This window comes from Thalassophryne amazonica, chromosome 18, assembly GCF_902500255.1.
Source record: "Thalassophryne amazonica chromosome 18, fThaAma1.1, whole genome shotgun sequence".
In the NCBI taxonomy this organism is placed as follows: domain Eukaryota; kingdom Metazoa; phylum Chordata; class Actinopteri; order Batrachoidiformes; family Batrachoididae; genus Thalassophryne; species Thalassophryne amazonica.
This window is the reverse complement of record NC_047120.1, coordinates 49,465,387-49,485,027: the sequence shown is the minus strand read 5'-3', so window position 1 is coordinate 49,485,027 and position 19,641 is coordinate 49,465,387. Positions and strand designations below refer to the sequence as shown.

The following is a 19,641-nucleotide window of genomic DNA, read 5'->3' as shown; positions in this document are numbered from 1 at the left end:
GTAGGGTTTAGTAGAAAAAGGCTTTATCAAAAAATACAAGCAAGGATTCGGTACACAGTGTATCAGTCAGCGAGGCGGAGGTACAGACAGACGTAGTGCTAAGGCGTGGTGCAACAAAACAAGCAGGTTTCAGGTACACGGCATGGGGGAGTTCAAAGGCAAGACAGAGGCAAGGTCAAAAATGAGCAAAGTCAAAATACAGGCAAGCAAACAAACCTGATCAAAACAAGGCTGTGAGAAGGGCTACAACTACGACAAAAAGTTGCGACAAAACTGGCAGGGAAGTGGTGAACTGAAGCTGCTTAAATAAGGATGGAGGTGATTAGAGGAACTAGACACAGGTGTGGGGAACATTCTGGAAGGAGGTGTGGCTGGATGAAACAAAGATGAGGGAAGCAGGTGCAAGACAAAGACACAAGGCAGGTCCAGTGACGTGGAGTGAGAACAGAAACAAATGGAAGTGAGGGAAAACAGAGAACAAAGGTCAAACAGAAACCGAGGACTATGAACAGAACCAGATCAGAGCATGAACATGAAAACTAAAAAGCGAACCATCAGATAATAAGTAAAGAAGAAAAGCTACATGGGAACTGATCAGAGAATAACACGAAAATAAATATTAAGACAAAATTAGACTGGAACTGGCTTATGACTGAAGTAAAGATAACCAGATGGCAAAACAACCAAATAAAGACAAAATCATAAACAGAAAACAAAACCCGGTACTACTGCATAACTGATAAAATCAGAAATGAGATGAACAAAATAAACCAGTGATCAACTGATGATAAACAACAAAAAACACAACCTGGCAGAACAAACTAGAATGGAACTAAACTATGGCAAGAGTATTAAAAGTAGCAAAGAAACAAAGTGACAAAGCAAAACAGCACAGAAAATAAAGAAGTGACCAAACACAACTAATAAATCAAAGCTGGAGCAGACAATGAGAAAAAGAAAGGAAGCAAAAACGGGATCAAACCCAGATCCGGGCTGAAACCTGACAGTGTTTACTAAGGTACACCTAAATATCTTTGAGAGAGAGAGAGAGAGAGAGAGAGAGAGAGTAGAGCCACTTGGATGCCTGGTCTTGAGAACCAGGGATGGTAGGTTGGAAGCTTTTTGATCCCATGGGAACTCTCCCTACCCACCTAAGTGGCTCAAAATATGGACAGCATGTATATAAGCAGTGTTGTATAGTAACGAAGTAAAAATACTTCACTACTGTACTTAAGTACGTTTTGGGAGACTTTGTACTTTGCTTGAGTTTTTTTAATTCAGCTTACTTTCACTTTTACTTTACTACATTTCCAACCTTAATTGCATACTTCTACTCCGATACATTTTCTATGCGCCATGCCGTTACTCGTTACAAAAAACATACACACGAAAAAAGTTGTGTTTTCACCCAGAAACACCACTGATTACTAGTGACTGCAACAAAGTCAGGCCGATTTGTCATGAGGCATGTCCGGCAGGCTTTTTTACAGTTGCGCACTTGGGGGGTGTTTGTCAGGAAAATGATAATTTCTCTACATTGATTACAGACCTGCAGCGGGTCTGTAATCAACTTTTCTGTAGCGCGGCTTGCTTTGAACCTTGAACCAATCGAAGCAGTGATTCGCAGGTCGAAGCAGTGCTTCGATCTACGATTCGTGGATTTTATTTCGCATTATCCTAATTTTTTTCCTGCTAAAATCCTGAAGAGCATATGTCTGTGAGTAATATTTAATATTTTTATGTTAAACCGACCTGTTATGGTCTTCTGAAACAGTTGATAGATGTAGTTTAGAACTTAAAAATGGGACCGATGCTAACGCCTTAGCATGTCTATGGCGTTTTCAATGTTAAAGTTAGCATTAAGCTGTTCGCATCAGCACGTTTGTATAGATTGTTTTCTGTATAAATAATGGCTCAGCATTTGTTGTCATAAAGAGTCAAATTGTAATTTTTTAATTTATTTTTATTCATATATTATAGCAACAACAATAATAGTCTACATAATACACAATAATAGTCAGTAATAATAGACTAATAATGTTACATACAATTTTAAAGAGACAAAAAGAATCTAATGAAACCAAACACACCAGAAAGACAAAACCATGTAACAATGAAAACAAAATAAATACATATAGAAATAAATAACCTTCCTGTGACATCTAGTGAGTAGCCTACTCTCGTTAGTTTTTGAAACCTGTTTTCTGAAGTGTTTTTGTGTGATGTGCACAATTTTCAGTACTTTGACTAATACTACCAGTCATTTACAAGCCTAGATAAACTTTTATAAAAAAAAAAAATCAGTCCGTTTTTGAATTATTAACATTTACTTGTACTTTACTTTCAATACTTGAGTAATTTAGTTGTACCTTACTTGACATACTTAAGTACAATAAATACTAGATACTTTAAGACTTTACTTTAGCATTTACTTTACTTTTACTTTAGCATTTCAGTCAGTGACTTGAACTTCTACCAAAGTCATTTTTTAAATGGGTATCTGTACTTTTACTTAAGTGTGATTTTCCGGTACTTTATACAACACTGGTTGCCTGTAGTACAATCTGTGTTGCTACACATTAAATATTAATAAAATGAGTGAGTGAATTTATATGACAATATTGAGATATGAAAATTTGGCCATATTGTACAGTCCTACTGTCAACTAGCTGAAAACTTTGAATATTAATTTACATCTACATTAAAATAAATGCTTAAAGTGGCAGGGGGTTAAGAGAGCTGTCATTGGGGGAAGTCAGCTGAAAAGCATAAAAGAAAAAAGCTTAAAAAGGTGGGGAGTATAGGGGGCAGAGCTCCCCCAGAAGCTAAAAGGTTTTAGTCATGCTCATTCTCCCAAGAACAGTTTTACTGCAAAAAGTCTGAAGGACCTAAAGGACATCATTTGATGGCGAGGAGCTTTTCCAAGTATGTGAGAGGCAAATAAAGAAAAATGCTTAAAAAGGCGGTGGGCCTGGGGGGTGGAGGCCCCCTTAAGCTGAAAGGTTTTTGCCATGCTAATGCTCCCCTGAAGCATTTACTCAAAATAAAGTCTGAAGAACCTAAATGACATGGTGAAATGTTGATGAGCTTCGCTCGTTCATGTCCGCAACATATGCATATTATAATATAGTAGCGCGTTGTCCATGGGGATCCACGGGCTCTAGATTGGGTAGTGTTTATAAAATAGGCAGCTGACATTTTTCAAGGGTGGTAATAAATTAAGCAAACCTTGTATAATGAGTTGGAATGGTGTGTGAGTCCAGAATGTTTATAGAACCTTAAACCACAACAATTTTTAGAAGAGGAACGGAACTGTTTTATTTGCTGTTAATTATGTAATTTTTTAAATGTTAATTTACTGTCTTAATGTATTTATAAATTGTTTAGGTTGTTATCATGTACACATTATTATTATTATTATTATTATTATTATTATTATTACTTTTATTTTGTCATTTGAGTTTTTAAATGGACCACATAAGTATTTTCACTTTGTTGTGTCATCCATGTATTTTGAACACATTTACAATTATATTATGTACTTACATTGAAATTACTAAAGGAAATCACACACACACACACACACACACACTTTTAATATAAAGATGATATACTGCCCCCTGCTGGAATGGCATGTGAGTCCAGAATGTAGTTAGCAATGTCCATTGTTCAGTGTTGTTAGCTAATATCCATAGTGTTTCCAAGTCCTGTCAATATTCCGTTTTGGCGGCATTCATCCTTGACCCAAAATACATAAGCATACAAAACAGCGAATGTCAGCTTTCCACAGTTTGTCCGTGATCGAAGTTACACACACGCATGCACAACGAGCTTGTTGTGTTTCCTGCATTCTGCCGCAAGCAGGTTCTTCTAATTCTCAACATGCACAAAGAGAGACGTTGGTCGATGCAGCACGTGGATACATGCCAGACAAGACTTTGGTTTCATCATTGTTGCTGTTTCTGTCAGGAGTTGGGAGGTTGATAGTGTGCGTTCAGAGACCAGTGAGTGTGATGTTTGTGGTTGTTTATTGCGTTATGTTATTCCTTATGGTTTATATATGTTGATAGTCAGGCTAACCAGTTAGCTTGTTCATGCTAATAATTGCTAACAGTAAGAAGCCTGTCACATGTATATGCTCATATTATTGTTGTATATTATTGGTCATCACAGATTATTTGAAGGTTAATTCTTGATTTTCATTGGTTGTTTACAACTACTGGTATAGTTAATCATATACATGTTGTTCTGGCCATTGGTTCTTTTTATTCTTTTTACAGAACCACACACACACCATTCATATAGCTTTAGCACATCAACCATTCAATAATCAGCAATAAGGAAGCTAAAAGGAGCATCTGGACTTGTGTATTCTAATCAGTGCCCCCCAGCAAGCCACAAGTAATTTAATCCAGTGAACCAATACAGTCCTTGCAATCAACCACCATAACAACACATTTCAGTCATGGTACTGGCAACATGAAACTAAACTCACTCATGGTAATGGCAACATGATACTTAACTAAACTGACTAATCTAATTGAATTACAAAAACACAATAAATCAATAACACTAACAACACTGTTTAGGTAACATGAACCACAATAAGATTTAACATTTAAAACCCCCCAAAACCCCAAACTCCCATGGTGCCTTGCAACACAATGGCCATTGTTTACTGGTTAGCTAAAATTGATAGTTTCTTTCAAAATAGTAGTCCCTATCATCTTTCTGTTTTCGCATCTTTCATCCTTCACCCAAAATACATAAGCATACCAAACAACAAATGTCAGCTCTCCCCAGTTTCTGCGTGCTCAAAGCCACACACACGCACGCACACAGAGGCCACTTGGCTATTATAATATAGATTGGTTTTCAAAAATGGTTTTCTCATAGCTTAACTTCATCGATCTGCACTTTCATGACATAACAGAGTGAGATTTTACCCTTTCTCTCCCATTGCCTTAAAAAATCTGCTTTTATTTCATTTGATTTAAAGGTGGAGTGTGCATTTGCTGCAACACAGTGGCTGTTCCCTAATTTTATCATCTTGATCTTGTTACATTCTTTTTACCATCATGTCATCTTCACACTTAGTGAGAATGTGACAAAGCCTGTCACCTCACAGGAGGAGGTCCTGGTTTCTGTGTGGAGTTGTCAAAGTTAAGACATGTGGGCTCGGGTGTTTGAAACAAATTTCCCCCTGGAAGCCTTTAAAAACTTTAAAGCTGAAATTAGCTCTGTTGTGGAAAATCAGGTCAGTCATAACTGCATCTCTAACATCCAGTTTTCTGATGTCTTCATGCAAAGCCACGACAATGCAGGTCTCACACAGACATTTATTTAAAAAAAATAAATAATAACAGTAAATTAGAAGCACTCAGAGAGTGCAAACCTCCGCCAAGGCCATGGGGTCACTGAAGCCATAACATCTACACGCCATGGAATCATGAAAGCTAAAAAAGTCTAACAATGATGTTTGCTCAGTAGTAAAAAAAAGTTTCATCTGCTGTGACTGGATAGCATGTATCCTTAGCGCTTGGCATCACAGTTTATTGCAACTTGCACCTTTCCCAGAAGCTACTGTCATCTGAGCACTGATATTGATACTGCATGTGCTTATAGACAAAAACAAATAAGAGACAAAATTCAATTTATTATTCAACTAAACTGCAAATATATGAATTTTTTAACATTTATGAAACACTTCTCTAAACAAGGCCATAGGGTCACTGACCCTAAAGAGATTCCCTCCTTGGCACAGTGATCTATTTCTTTTTGTCTCTTTCTCTAAAACTGTATATAATAATCATTTGATTATTAATATATAAACAAAAATAAATTTAAGAAATATTACAATTTGAAAACAAATGCACCCGAACGTGATGACAGCTTCAACTGCTTAATGCTAACTTTTAACATTGAAAATGCCATAGACATGCTAACGCATTAGCATTGGGATCCGGATCGTGATCCGGATCACCACTAAAATTTAATCACTTGTTCCTCTTGTCATTTCCAACCACTCCACAAAATTTCATCAAAATCCGTTCAAACCTTTTTGAGTTATCCTGCTGACAGACAGACAGACAAACAAACACGACCGAAAACATAACCTCCTTGGTGGAGGTTAGAAATAAAATAAATACAATTTTGAAATATTTAAATTGTATGTATAATTGGGAAGGTGATGGTCTAGTGGTTAAAGCGTTGGGCTTGACACCAGAAGATCGTTGGTTCAAATCCCAGCCTGATTGGAAAATCACTAAGGTCTTTAATCTCCTATTGCTCCCGGTGTGCAGTGAGCGCCTTGTATGGCAGCACCCTGACATCGGGGTGAATGTGAGGCATTATTGTAAAGCGTTTGAGTACCTGTTGCAGATGGAAAAGTGCTATATAAATGCAGTCCATTTACCATTTTATTTTATTAACATGTAGATCTTGCAAAACCTGCATTTATATTTGTTTTATTATCCTGTGTTCTAATTTATTCTGCTGCCACCTGGATGCTTTTTGTTGATACTATTGTCCACAGTTGCACTAAAGGAAAAAGATCAGTGCTCTGTTTTTTTCCAAGTGAGCGTTGAAATCACTGTTTCATTAACACTTTATACTGCCGGACAGTAACTTTAATTTCCCTTGACCGAATACTTACCCATATGTGTGTGTGTGTGTGTGTGTGTGTGGTTGGTTGTTTGTGCATTTGTGTTTGTGTACGTCTGTAATCTCCAGGCTACAGACCCAGATCTTGGGGCAAATGGGCAGGTTCATTATCGACTGGTCACCACGAAAAGCTGTTTTCCATCAACGCCACTGGAGCTATCAGAACCTCAGCGCCGCTGAACAGAGAGGTCAGAGCAACTGTTTGTTTTTTTTCATATTACACATCATAGTCCTTCAATACTGTTGAAATTTAAACATTTTTTCTTCCATTTCATACTGCTGTTTCTAATTTTAATTAAAACGGCTTTATCTTAATTAAACTCCAAACAAACCACACTGTGCACAAATATGGGCTTTACTAGAGAGGAAGGCAACAGAGAAGTAATGTTTTGTCTTTTTTGTAATGCAACTTGCTGCTGTTCACGGTCAACACACTGTGACAGTTTTTGTCACACTGTGCACCCTGCAGGACAGGTGTTCAAAGCAGTGTCACGGTTGCTGCCACATTACAAGCACGGCCTGTATCGGGAGTGGTTCTAGTGAATGTGTACAGCAGTTTTCTGTAGTTTAACTCCCAGTTATTGTACACTTTATGATCATATTTTCCACTTTTCATTAGTAAAGCATTCTGTGATAGCCCGTCAGCTGTCATTGCTGGTTATCTTCGGTTAGGATGATGGCAGCTCACATAAGTCGAAAAAGAATGTTTGTGAGAATTATTGTTAATCGTGATTCTTTGTTATTTTAAAGGCGAAAGGTCACTACTACCTGATCGTTGAAGCCTGGGATGGTGCAGTGGACCCTCGACGCGCCAGATTAACACTGTCTGTTACTGTTCTGGACATAGACGACAACAGTCCAGTATTCAGCCAACAGGTTTACGCAGTCAGCTTGCCAGAAAACAGCCCCAAAGACACCATCATATTACAGTTAAAGGTGAGTAGATACATGTGTGGTTAGTCCAGAGGTGGGCAACGAGGGCCAAGACACTGCAGGTTTTCCTTCCAACCAATCACCTCAGCAGGTGGGTTGTGGATGAGCTTCTCCTCTGAACGTCAAAAACAACTGATCGTCAATTAAATCACCTGTTGCGTTAATTGGTAGCAAGGAAAACCTGCGATGTTTTAGCCTTTCATGGCACATGATTGCCCACCTCTAGGCTAGCCTATATAGTACAGACTGTCATTTTGAGTCATTTAATGTCGGTGGCACAGTTCAGCTAACAGTTAATTAGCAAAGCTAATGTTTTAAAATGCTGATTAGCTTTTCAGCTAACTTTGAAAAACATTAGTGCAATTAGCTTTGAAAACCATTAGCGGACCATTTAGCTTCCACTAAATGTAGTTATGCTAACATTTTTTAAAATAAAGGGTAAAGGTCAATAATATTTGTAATCCCTTAAAGCCTTCAAGTTTACACAGGGACAGACCATTATTCCGAAGGTCCGTTGGTCTGAAGGTCCACTGGTCTGAAGGTCCCTAATGAAACTTGGTCAGGTAGTTAGCTAGCAAACCATTTAAAACAGCAGCAACACCTTTCCTTTATCTAATCTTCCTTGGGATTTGAAAGTTTCTCCATAACACGTCCTTGTTCAGCTTGTGGTCTGGCAGCGGGGAAGTGCTAAAGCTCCAGCCGTCCGCTTGCACACTCCTCTGCCTCTCAGGGGCTTCTTCTTCGGGCATTACACCATCTCCACATCCAGTTTGATGGACCTTTGGAATATTGCAAAGTCACTGTTTACATGACAGCATATTAAAATTTAGGCTGCTTAGGTCTGTTTTTCAGGATTTCAGTGCCACAAAACAAACCAAAGTTAAATTCATATAATAAAAGTTAGAAATTAATGGTTCTTGGCAGCGTCAGCTAAATGTTTTAGCAGTTTAGCGGTTTGGCGTTATCACAGTTAATTTTTTTAGTTAGCAGCTTAGTGGTTATCAGTGCTAACTTTGGGTTAGCTGTTCTCAACACCGTTTAATACTTTTATTCAATATTTTATGAACTGAGGATCCATCGATAGAAAAAATAAATTCTCATGTAAAATTATGGAATATGTGTCAGAGATGGCCAGGCTCAAACTTTTTTCACCAAGTTTTGTGATTCTCACAAAACTTGGTGAATGCCTCACATTCACCCCAATGTCAGGGGTGTATGTGAGGCATTCACCAAGTTTTTAATTGTAAAGCGCTTTGAGCGACTGATGCAGATGGAAAAGCGCTATATAAATGCAGTCCATTTACCAATTAGAATATTCGCTTTAAAGCAGTCTTGATTAAAATCCAGCAAACAGATATGGGTGAAAGTATCACCTGTTGGAGGGGAATTATTGTGTATCATGTCATAACTACATATATTGTAATAAGAAAGTAATAAAAATGCACAATGTAATCAGTTTTTCCACTGAATAAAACCTGTTATGGCGATGATACCACCTTAATGAGGTACTGAACTTACTAGAGAATGAAAGTATCAAATAAACCCCCAGAAAAAAAGTCAATATAACAATCACTTGTTATAGAATTGCTACCATACCTTAATGCAAAGTCGGAGGGCATGAAATTACTGTTCAGTTAATGAAACACTTTAAATCACGATGGCTACAGCTCCAACCCTTAAATGTCTTAGCAGGAGTTTAATTCAATTAAAATGAGCCGTTGCAATCATAAATTTAGGTTTTGCCATTGTAGTCATGTTGCCTTTTTATTTAAATGTCATTGATGTTCATATTGCATTTTAACAAGCGCTGGAATTGGCTGGAATTGGTGTAAGTTTAGTTTGATTTCACTGGCACACAGAATGCAGGCTGTAAGCTAATGTGAAATTGAAAAAGCAGCTTTTTGCTTGTGGCTACACAGTGAAATGATAACAGAAGGAAAAGTAAGATATGGACCACCAGCTGGACTTTAAAGGTTTCTACTGGAGGCGTCTCAGGAAGTCCGGCTTGACACAGACCTAATGAAAACTGTTGGGAAAGTGTAGGAACACGGACCCACAACAGGGGGCGCAAATGAACGGACAATGGAGTAAGTCAAAATAACAACGCTTTACTGTTGTGAATGTGCACAACGAATACAACCAATTACAGAAATGGACAAAAGTCAATACACAAAGGTGTCGTGTGGCAGGCTCGAAGATAGGAGACGCCTCTCCAAGGTAAGACCGGAACCACACGGCTTCCTCCGCCACAGGACCCCGGGAATACTGGAGCCGCCAAGTCCCGAACTCCCAGGTGGCCACTGCCTCCGCGTGTCGGACCTGGTACTGCTGGCGAGGGAAAAAGAACAGTTAGATGGGGGCGCGTTTGCACCCAGAACTCCGAACGGCAGGAAAGGTACCTCCACCTCTCGTTGGAACAGTAAACCAATAACTAGCTCAGTCAAAACTGTGTACTCAGTAGGCTTTGATATGTTACCTCTCTGGTAGAAACGATATCTCGGCAATGAGGTGGAGATGCCGTCCTGCTGATATACCCCACTGATGATTGCCGTCAGCTGTCTCAGGTGATGGGTGACAGCTGTCACCGAGGCTGCTCCCGTGAGGCGGCGGCGCCCTCTGGTGCCTGGAGCCCGCACTCCAGGCAGGGCGCCCTCTGGTGATGGTGGGCCAGCAGTACCTCCTCTTCAGCGGCCCACACAACAGAAAACACCGCAGTGTGTTAGTAGCCCCGGCACGTGGACATGCTTTTCCTTCCAGCATAAATGAAAATTTCATCTTGTCATAAAATCCACGCAGTGATATTACTTTCCTGTGCTATTCTTTGACACTATCTCTCTCTCTCTGTCTCTCTCCAGGCGATAGATGCCGACCTTGGCTCAAACCTAACATATCGAATAAGGGCTGAAGGGTCGGACCGGGACATTCTCCAGCTATTCCACATCAACCCCGTAACAGGGGAGCTGTCCGTTCTTCAGGTTCTGGATTATGAGACATTGCCTGATGCAGAACCCACCTATACTTTTATCATAGAGGCCTTGGACACCGATGGAAACATGCCTCCAGGGCTCACCACTGTTACTGTCACTGTAACGGTAATGCTGCTAACTATTTATTTATTTATGTCGCTATTTTTTCTTTTATGTTCCTGCTATCTTTTATACCTGCTTTCACTGTTGGACTATAGTTGTATTTTATCTTTTATATTGTTGGGCAAACTTGAATGTCTTGAAAGGCACAGGGAGGTTGTTGTTGTTGTTATAAGAGACAGAAACACGCTTGCACCGTTATCTTTATCTAAGGGCCCTGTCCCACTGGCGTTTAAGAGGATTTGCGTATGGATTGCGCACAAAATTGGCCCATATTCGCCAAACATCCGCAATATCCGTGTAACATGCCTGTATGAGTCGGCTGTCATCCGAACACGCCCGTGATCATCCGCAGAGACATGCATGTCCGCAGCCGGGATTTTTGAGCTGTTCAACAATCTGAATGCAGATGACATCCGCCTTACATACTCCATATATACTCAATTCATACACAATACATACTCACTCTATGCACTGTATATCTGCCGTTAACCACTGATATCCGCAACTGACGGGGATTTGCGGCTTGGCAGCAGACTGGGACAGTGTGTAAAACAGATGGGCATGGACAAGATGGGCACAATATGTGCCCATCATGTCCACATCACAAACTAAAATATGTTATAGCGAATGCTTACAAATTGGCCACAAATAAAGCGTTTTTATTACATCTGCTTTGCAGTTGATTTGCGGACAATCTGTGAATGCATAACAAACACGTCACGTACACCCAAAGTACTATATGTGGCAGAAAGCGACATACCTGCCAGTCAACGCTGGTCCAGCTGTGTAAATCCGCAAAGACGTAGCTGCTGCAATCAGGTCTCCTCCAGGACTTTTATTTAACACCAACAAAAGGAAGAGTTGCTGTTTAGCCACAACTCACGCTGAAGTCTGTTTTCTGTGACACTCTCAAAAAAAAAAAAAAAAAAAAAAAAACACTGTCTCACACCCAAGCGGCTTCCCCCCTCCTGCTCCCCAAACTCATGAACAATTAACCCTCGCATGACAAAATGAACATTAACTCTGTGATCAACTTGTCCAAGTCCAGCAAATGCTCCAGAGGCTGTATTGTTGGTGTGAATAGTAATGCCAAAAGGCCCGAGTGAGCTTATTTTATGACCGCAATGCAGATGCCGTGCACGCGCAACATGTGCGCGATGCATTCATAATACACCCGTAATACTGCTGTGATAATCTCAATGTGTCGGATCAGTTTCCTCACTACATGCATTATATAACCATGATTGTTCATCATATATTTGCTATATATTATTAATATATCCGTAATTCATACTGGGACATTTTGTTGGGGAAAGTGTAGTGACACGGACCCACAACAGGGGGTGCAAATGAACGGTCAATAGATGAGCCAAAAGGTAACAATTTAATGTTGTGAATGTGCACAACAAATATACAGACAATCTCAGAATCTGATAGCAGTCAATACACAAAGGTGACGTGTGGGCAGGCTCGAGGATAGAAGACGTCTGTCCTGAGAAGAGCCGGAACCACACGATTTCCGTCGCCACCGAACCTGGTGAATACTGGAGCCACCAAGTCCTGAATTCCCAGGTGATCACCGTCCCCGACTGTCGGATCTGGTACTGCTGGCGAGGAGCACAAACAGTGAGATGTGGGTGTGTGCACACCCAGTAACAAAAACAGTCAGAAGGTGGAAAGTCACCTCCACCTCTAATCACACACTCGTGCAGCTCCTGTTCTAACCACTTATCTGGTTGGAGTGTGAAGCAAAGCCGTCGCGGATCACACTTTACGCCAATCTCACAGATAAGGACACACCAACAGGAAAACGGCTGCAAAGAAGAGTTTAGACTAACAATACAGTCTCAGAATAGCAGAGAATATTACCTTCACAGGTAGATGATATCTCGGCAACGAGGTGGAGATGACGTCCGGTCTTTATGGAGTGAGATGATGTAGTGTAGATGGGTGACAGCTGTCAAGAGATAATGAGTGACAGCTGTCACTCCCGGCTGTGTCCGTGGCGGCAGCGCCTTCTCGTGCCTGAAGCCCGCACTTCAGGCAGGGCGCCCTCTGGTGGTGGGCCAGCAGTACCTCCTCTTCTGGCGGCCCACACAACACATTTGTCATTTTTTGTCATTTTTGTTGCGGACGACAACGAACGCCCGTAATTGGTGTACTCAATTCATGCGCAATTGATCCTCTCCCCAGTGGGACAGGGCCCTAAGTTGATGGACTGCACATATATGCAGATTACAGTCGCTCAACACAATGCATACTAAACAAATCTAATTACATTAAATCGAATTAAATCTAAAATATTAAAAGTCTGCAATATAATTGCGTTTAAGATTATTCAATTAATGTATAAAGTGAAAAATAAGCAACTGCCCTTTAGAATTCAAGAATTTTTCCCAGAGAGAGAGGGAAAATATAATCTAAGGGGATTGTATTATTTTAAAATTGCAGGGGCTCAGACCAGGAAAGGTTTCTGTGTCTCCATTTGTGGCCCTAAAATATGGAATAAACTGACGGAGGAACTCAAGCGATGTCCAAATATTATTCAGTTTAAATATCAATATAAAGAAATTATGTTCTCTAGATATGTGACTGATGAAGAAAAATGAGTTTTTGCTCTATGAGTTGTTGAATTGTGAATCTAGTTTGTTCGGTAACATTGGGCTTGTGTCCTATGAGTTGCAGTGATTGAGCAGTTGAAATAGGGAGTGGGAATAAATGGTTTTTTGCTCCCCCCCCCCCCCCCCCCCCCCCACACACACACACTCATTTTGGGCTGAATTTAACTGGATGGATGTATAAATTTTTATATACATATGTACAATTTTTATTTCTTTGGTTAATGGGGTAGGCATCTACAAGCTTTGCTTCTGCCTAACCCCTTTCGGCTGCATGGGTGCGCTCTTGGACTATTTTCTCTTTTTCTTTCTTTGTATGTTTTTTTAATTGCTTGGATCCATGTGTCCTTAAATAAATTCAATAAATTCAATTCAAATTCAAAACAGAAAACGAATTTGGCATGCAGTGCTGCTTGAAAGTTTGTGAACGCCTTGAGCTTTTACATGTTGAAATTTTTTAGGACATTAAAAAAAAATCATGATTTTTATATTCTAATTTCTAAAATTATGCCCTGAAACTCATAATGAAAAGTAATCGCTACATAATGAATTTAAAGAAATAAAAATTTTAAAAATTGATGGTGTGATAAGTAAGTGCAGCTTTGTATAACACATACAAACCATCACTTTTACACACAGTTTTCTTCATACAAGCCAGGGGATGAATATATGAGCATTTCCAAGACACTGATTATGTCTTGGACTTTATTTACATCAGATATAAAGAAATGTAAACAGTATGGCATTCTATGGTAAATATGTGGGGAGCAGACAATTCTCAAAAACTATGGGATGGTGCAAGAAGGAGAAAGCCACCAAGACACCCAAACAACCCTTCTGTGGCAGCGACTGAAGAAATTTGGGTAACACTTTATATTAACTGCACGCTATAAAGCATTAGTAAAGCATTTATAAAGTGTAAGTAAATGCTTAAATAACTACTTGTAAAAGAATCTTAATGATTTGTGAGGAAAAATGTAAAGACAATAAAAATATGATTTGTAAAGTATTTTTATCACTAATGAATAGTGTCCCATTTTATGTTTGTAAATGATGAATTATTAATGATCAACTTTTCTTAAATGGTTTATAGAGAATTAAAAAATCATTTATAAATGTTTTATAAAGACATTACATATTTTGTTCTTAATAATTATTAAGTCATCTATTTATGGTCTTACCAATGAGTATCTAATAAAAAGGAATGCTTTGTACATGTTTTACAAGTAGTTATTTAAGAATTTACTTACACTTTATAAATGCTTTACTAATGCTTTATAGCGTGCAGTTAATATAAAGTGTTACCGAAATTTTTCACAGTGCAAGTTTTGCATTTTGCATCACCACTCATAGCTTCATAGTGGAGTGGAGTAGCGAGGACTTTTCTTTCAACAAAGCAGATCAAATCTAGGCTTGCATCTTGAATGTGCCTTCTGGAAAAGTGTAGCTGAACTTTCAAGTTTTCTTTAATAAAAAAAAAAATCCTCCTCTATACTACTTCATCATGAAATTGAATTTAATGACACTCCATATTTATTTGAACCAGAATATACTGATGAAAACTTAGGGAAGGTGATGGTCTAGTGGTTCAAGCGTTGGACTTGAGACCAGAGGATCAAATCCCAGCCTGACTGAAAAATCACTAAGGCAAGGTCCTAAATCAGTAAGGCAAGGTCCTCCCAGTGTGTAGTGAGCACCTTGTATGGCAGCACCCTCACATCGGGGCGATTGTGAGGCACTGTAAAGCGCTTTGAATGTCTGATATAAATGTAGTCCATTTACCATTAATCTAGAGAAATACATTGTTGTCTTCCACCAACAAGTGAACTCCCAGGAGATTTCAATCCATGGCTTCTGGATTTATTGGTGTATAATGTGCACTAAATACTAGCCAACTGCTACCTCAATAGAGTGAAAGGAGACCATTATTAATGGCACCAAAATCTTTTGTTGTTGTTTTTACTAATTCTATTGTTTGTTTTCTGTGATGTATTTTAGAGGTATTTTAACGGAGCAGTATCATTTGGCAGCCATTTTGGACACCATTTTGAATTTAAAACTCATGAATGATATTTGTATATTTGCATATTTGTTTACTGGGAAATTTTTGTCTTGTGGAATATTTTTGAAAATGAAGTCCATTAGATATCATTGAAGGTGTTTTAATGGGGATAAAAGCGATTTTGGTTTGCACTTTGGACATTGCCTTTACTATCTGGCTTGGTTTGATTCAGGGGGTTTTTTCCAGGAGGTTGGGGTGCAAAACGGATGGTCCTAGCTGCCCTACTACAACCACGACCATCAAAGGTTTTGCCCAGGCGTGTGGTGGGGTTGGTTTTGGCATTGTCTGATTAGTTTGGCAATCAGTAAAGATTTTTTTGTTAACCATGTTTTGGTCTACTGTATATCTGGCCACAAAACAACTCGTATAGTTCCTCTGCTACTATTGATCGACAACTCTAAATCCCCAGAGGATGCATCCATCCTGCAAACTCAGTTCCATTCTGTGCCTAAGATAAGGTTTTTGCTCCTCTGCTTCAGCCACAGTTGGCCAGCCCTGTAACAGAAACTCTTAACTTTTGACAGGACCGTATCTCTTTCTGTCCACTGCTTAATCTTCCTGGCATTGATCTGTCTCTCTGCCAGCCTCTCCAATGCAAACACAATCTCTGGTGGCACCTGCATTGTAGCAGGTATGTCAGGCAGAGGGAGATAACACAAACAGCCAGCAGTGAAAATGTCTTTACCTCCCCTGCACACTGTATACTGGTGGGTTTAGAGCGTGAGAGTTGAGAGCGGTATCCTAGTGGAGACCACTGGGAGTATGCCCCGGGTCTCATTGAATAGGCTCATCAGTGGCTTATGGTCTGTGCAAATTGTAAATGCATGTCCATAAAGGTACTGATGGCAATGCTTAATTGCAAAAACAACAGCCAGACCCTCCTTGTCCAACTGTGAGTATCCCTTCTAAGCTGCTGTCAGATTCCGTGGGTTTCTCAGTTTTATCCTCCATGATGTGTGAAAGAACTGTACCCACACCATAAGGTGAGGCAGGTGGCACCAAAATACACTTGCCCACGTAAAAGCTATTACTGCTTAAGTGTGGACAGTTATTCAGATTCTGGACAGTTATTCATTTTCCAGACAGTAGTTCATCATGCCATTAAGTACAGTGAAACTGAGGGGTGGGAGGGGAGAAAATCTGAATTTTCAAAATATTATTTGTATAGACAGACCTAGAAAAGGTGGTCTAAACATGGCTTGTCTCACTAGACCTGGTTGGCTCACCGCTGCCAATGGGCATCACTACACGCGGTGCGAAAAGAAAAACAAAGAACCTGAAAATTGCGTGCTGGAATGTACGCACAATGATGGACTCAGACAATAGCGATCGTCCTCGAAGACGCTCAGCCTTAGTCGCCAAAGAGCTAGCAAGGCTTGACATAGACATTGCTGCACTCAGCGAGGTGCGCTTTGCAGACCAAGGGTCACTCACCGAGGAAGGTACAGGCTACACACTGTTCTGGTCAGGGAAAGCTAAAGAAGATCGTCGACTCTCAGTGGTCGGGTTCATGATTAAGAGCGCCATAGCACATAGGTTACACAGTTTGCCAGTTGGACATTCTGACCGACTCATGTCACTCCGGTTCCCCATCAACAACAAGGATTTTGCCACTATTGTTAGTGTGTATGCCCCAACCATGCAGGCCGACATCAGAGTTAAGGAGGCTTTCTATAGCGATCTGCACAACCTTCTACAGCGCGTCGACACCCAGGACAAGCTCCTCATAATGGAAGATTTCAACACCAGAGTGGGCCGCGACTCTGATGTATGGAAGGACGTGCTAGGGAAACATGGCATAGGCAACTGTAACGACAATGACCGCCTGCTGCTGGAGTTCTGCTCTGTACATGACTTGACGATCACCAACAGCCTGTTCCAACAGAAAGAGAGATTCAAAGCAACCTGAAGACACCCACGCTCCAAACACTGGCACCTTCTGGACTACGTTCTGACGCGACAGCATGATAGAAGAGACGTACTACATACCAGGGTGATGCCTAGCGCGGATTGCTATACGGATCATCGCTTGGTCCGTTCCAAGATTGCTTTCACTTTCAAGCCCCCTCCTAAGAAGAAAGGCCCACAGTTTAAGAAGCTACAAGTCCACAAGCTGCAAGACATAGACACAAAAATGGAGTTCCAGGCCAAACTAGAGGAGAGACTGGGTGGAGAAGAAGGCCTGCCTGATGACCCTGAACAACAGTGGATGAGATTAAAGACCATCCTTCAGGAGACGGCAGCAGAAGTAGTGGGCTTCTCAGCCAGGAAAAATAAAGACTGGTTTGATGAGTCTGATGCACAGATCCAGGAACTACTAGAAAAGAAACGTGCATGCCACAAGACTCTTTTAGCTAAACCTGATGACCACTCTGCCAAGACAGCTTACAGAAATGCCTGCTCCACACTGCAAAGCAAGCTCTGCATACTGCAGAACGACTGGTGGCTAGCTTTTGCGGAGAAGACACAACAACATGCCGATGCCGGAGACATGCGCTCCTTTTATGAAGGCCTTAAGACCATCCATGGGCCAGCACATCAAGTGCAAGCACCCCTGCGCTCCTCAGACGGCTCCACCCTTCTGACGGACAAGGAAACCATTATGCAGCGTTGGTCAGAACACTTTGAAAACCTCTTCAGTGACAAGCGCACTGTGCAAGAGTCATCAATCGAGAAGATTCCCCAGGTGGAGGTGAAATGGGAACTTGATGACCCCCCAACACTTGAAGAGATCCGAAAGGCCACCACGCAGCTGAATCCAGGTAAGTCTCCTGGCATAGATGGCATCCCAGCAGAGGTTTACCAAAATGGAGGTGAGGCAGTCCTCGACAAGCTTCAGATTCTCTTCTCCAGTTGCTGGGAAAAGGAAATGGTTCCACATGACCTTCGGGAGGCGGTCATTGTCTCCCTGTACAAGAACAAGGGCGACAAGTCCGACTGTTCTAATTACCAGGGCATCACTCTCCTCTCAATGGCAGGTAAGATTTTGGCTCAAGTGCTACTCAACAGGCTTACCCCTACCATAGCGCATGAAAATACTCCCGAGAGTCAGTGTGGATTTCGGGCCAACAGGGGAACCACCGACATGATCTTCGTCCTGAGACAGATCCAGGAGAAGTGCAGACAACAGAACATGGCCCTTTATGCAGCCTTCATAGACCTAACCAAGGCTTTTGACACGGTCAGTCGTGAGGGTTTGTGGAAGATTCTTGCACACCTTGGCTGCCCTCCAAAGCTCCTCAACATCATCCGTCAGCTGCATAAAGGCCAGATGGGACAAGTGAAGTACAACGGGACTCTGTCCGGCAGCTTCCCCATCTTAAATGGCATCAAACAAGGTTGCATCCTCGCGCCCACTCTGTTCTCCATCATCTTTAGCATGATGCTTCGTGAGGCCAAAGAAGTCTTGACAGATGGCATCTATATCCGCTTCAGAACCGACGGAAGTCTGTTTAACTTGCGGCGCCTTCTGTCCCACACTAAGATCACAGAACAGCTAATCATGGAGCTGCTCTTCGCAGATGACTGTGCCCTCATTGCCCATACGGAGCAAGCCTTGCAGCACATTGTCAACTGTTTTGCTGAAGCAGCAAGAGCCTTCGGCCTCACCATCAGCCTGAGAAAGACAGAAGTGCTATATCAACCAGTCCCCCATACAGCATATACCCCACCCCAAATCAACATCGAGGGTACCAGCCTGATTGCAGTAGAGCACTTCACGTATCTCGGTAGTGTTATCTCAAATGACGCATCTGTTGCCAAGGACCTAGACAGTCGCCTTGCCAAGGCCAGCAGTTCTTTTGGTCGACTCTCAAAGAAAGTCTGGCAGAATCATGCACTGCGCCTTTCCACAAAAGTGCAGGTCTACAGAGCCATTGTGGTCCCTACCCTCCTGTATGGAGCTGAAACCTGGGTTATGTCTCGCCAACAGATCAGATTACTGGAACGCTTTCATCAGCGTTGTCTCCGAAACATCTTCGGGATCAAGTGGCAGGACTACATCTCAAATGAGGACATCCTTACCAGAGCCAAATTTCCCAGCATGTAGTCTATTATACTCAAACAACAGCTTCGTTGGACAGGTCATGTAGCCAGGATGGATGATACACGCATGCCGAAATTAATTCTCTTTGGCGAGCTCAAGGAAGGGAGACGAAACCGAGGGGCCCCCAAAAAGCGCTATAAGGACCAGCTGAAGAAACAGCTCTCCCTTGCAGGCATTCAGTATCAGTCATGGCAGCATCTAGCTACAGATAGACTCAGCTGGCGTTCCAGC

The 19,641-nt window shown here is 41.2% G+C and overlaps 1 protein-coding gene across 1 annotated transcript in view; it reads left to right on the top strand.

Annotated features, from left to right (window-relative positions):
* The window catches only part of LOC117530861 (protocadherin-15-like), a 520,141-nt gene that overhangs the window by 290,496 nt on the left and 210,004 nt on the right, over positions 1-19,641 (top strand). The window contains 4 exon segments of the mRNA XM_034193803.1: positions 6,733-6,772; positions 6,775-6,851; positions 7,414-7,599; positions 10,452-10,688. Of these exon segments, the coding sequence (XP_034049694.1) occupies positions 6,733-6,772; positions 6,775-6,851; positions 7,414-7,599; positions 10,452-10,688 (540 nt within the window).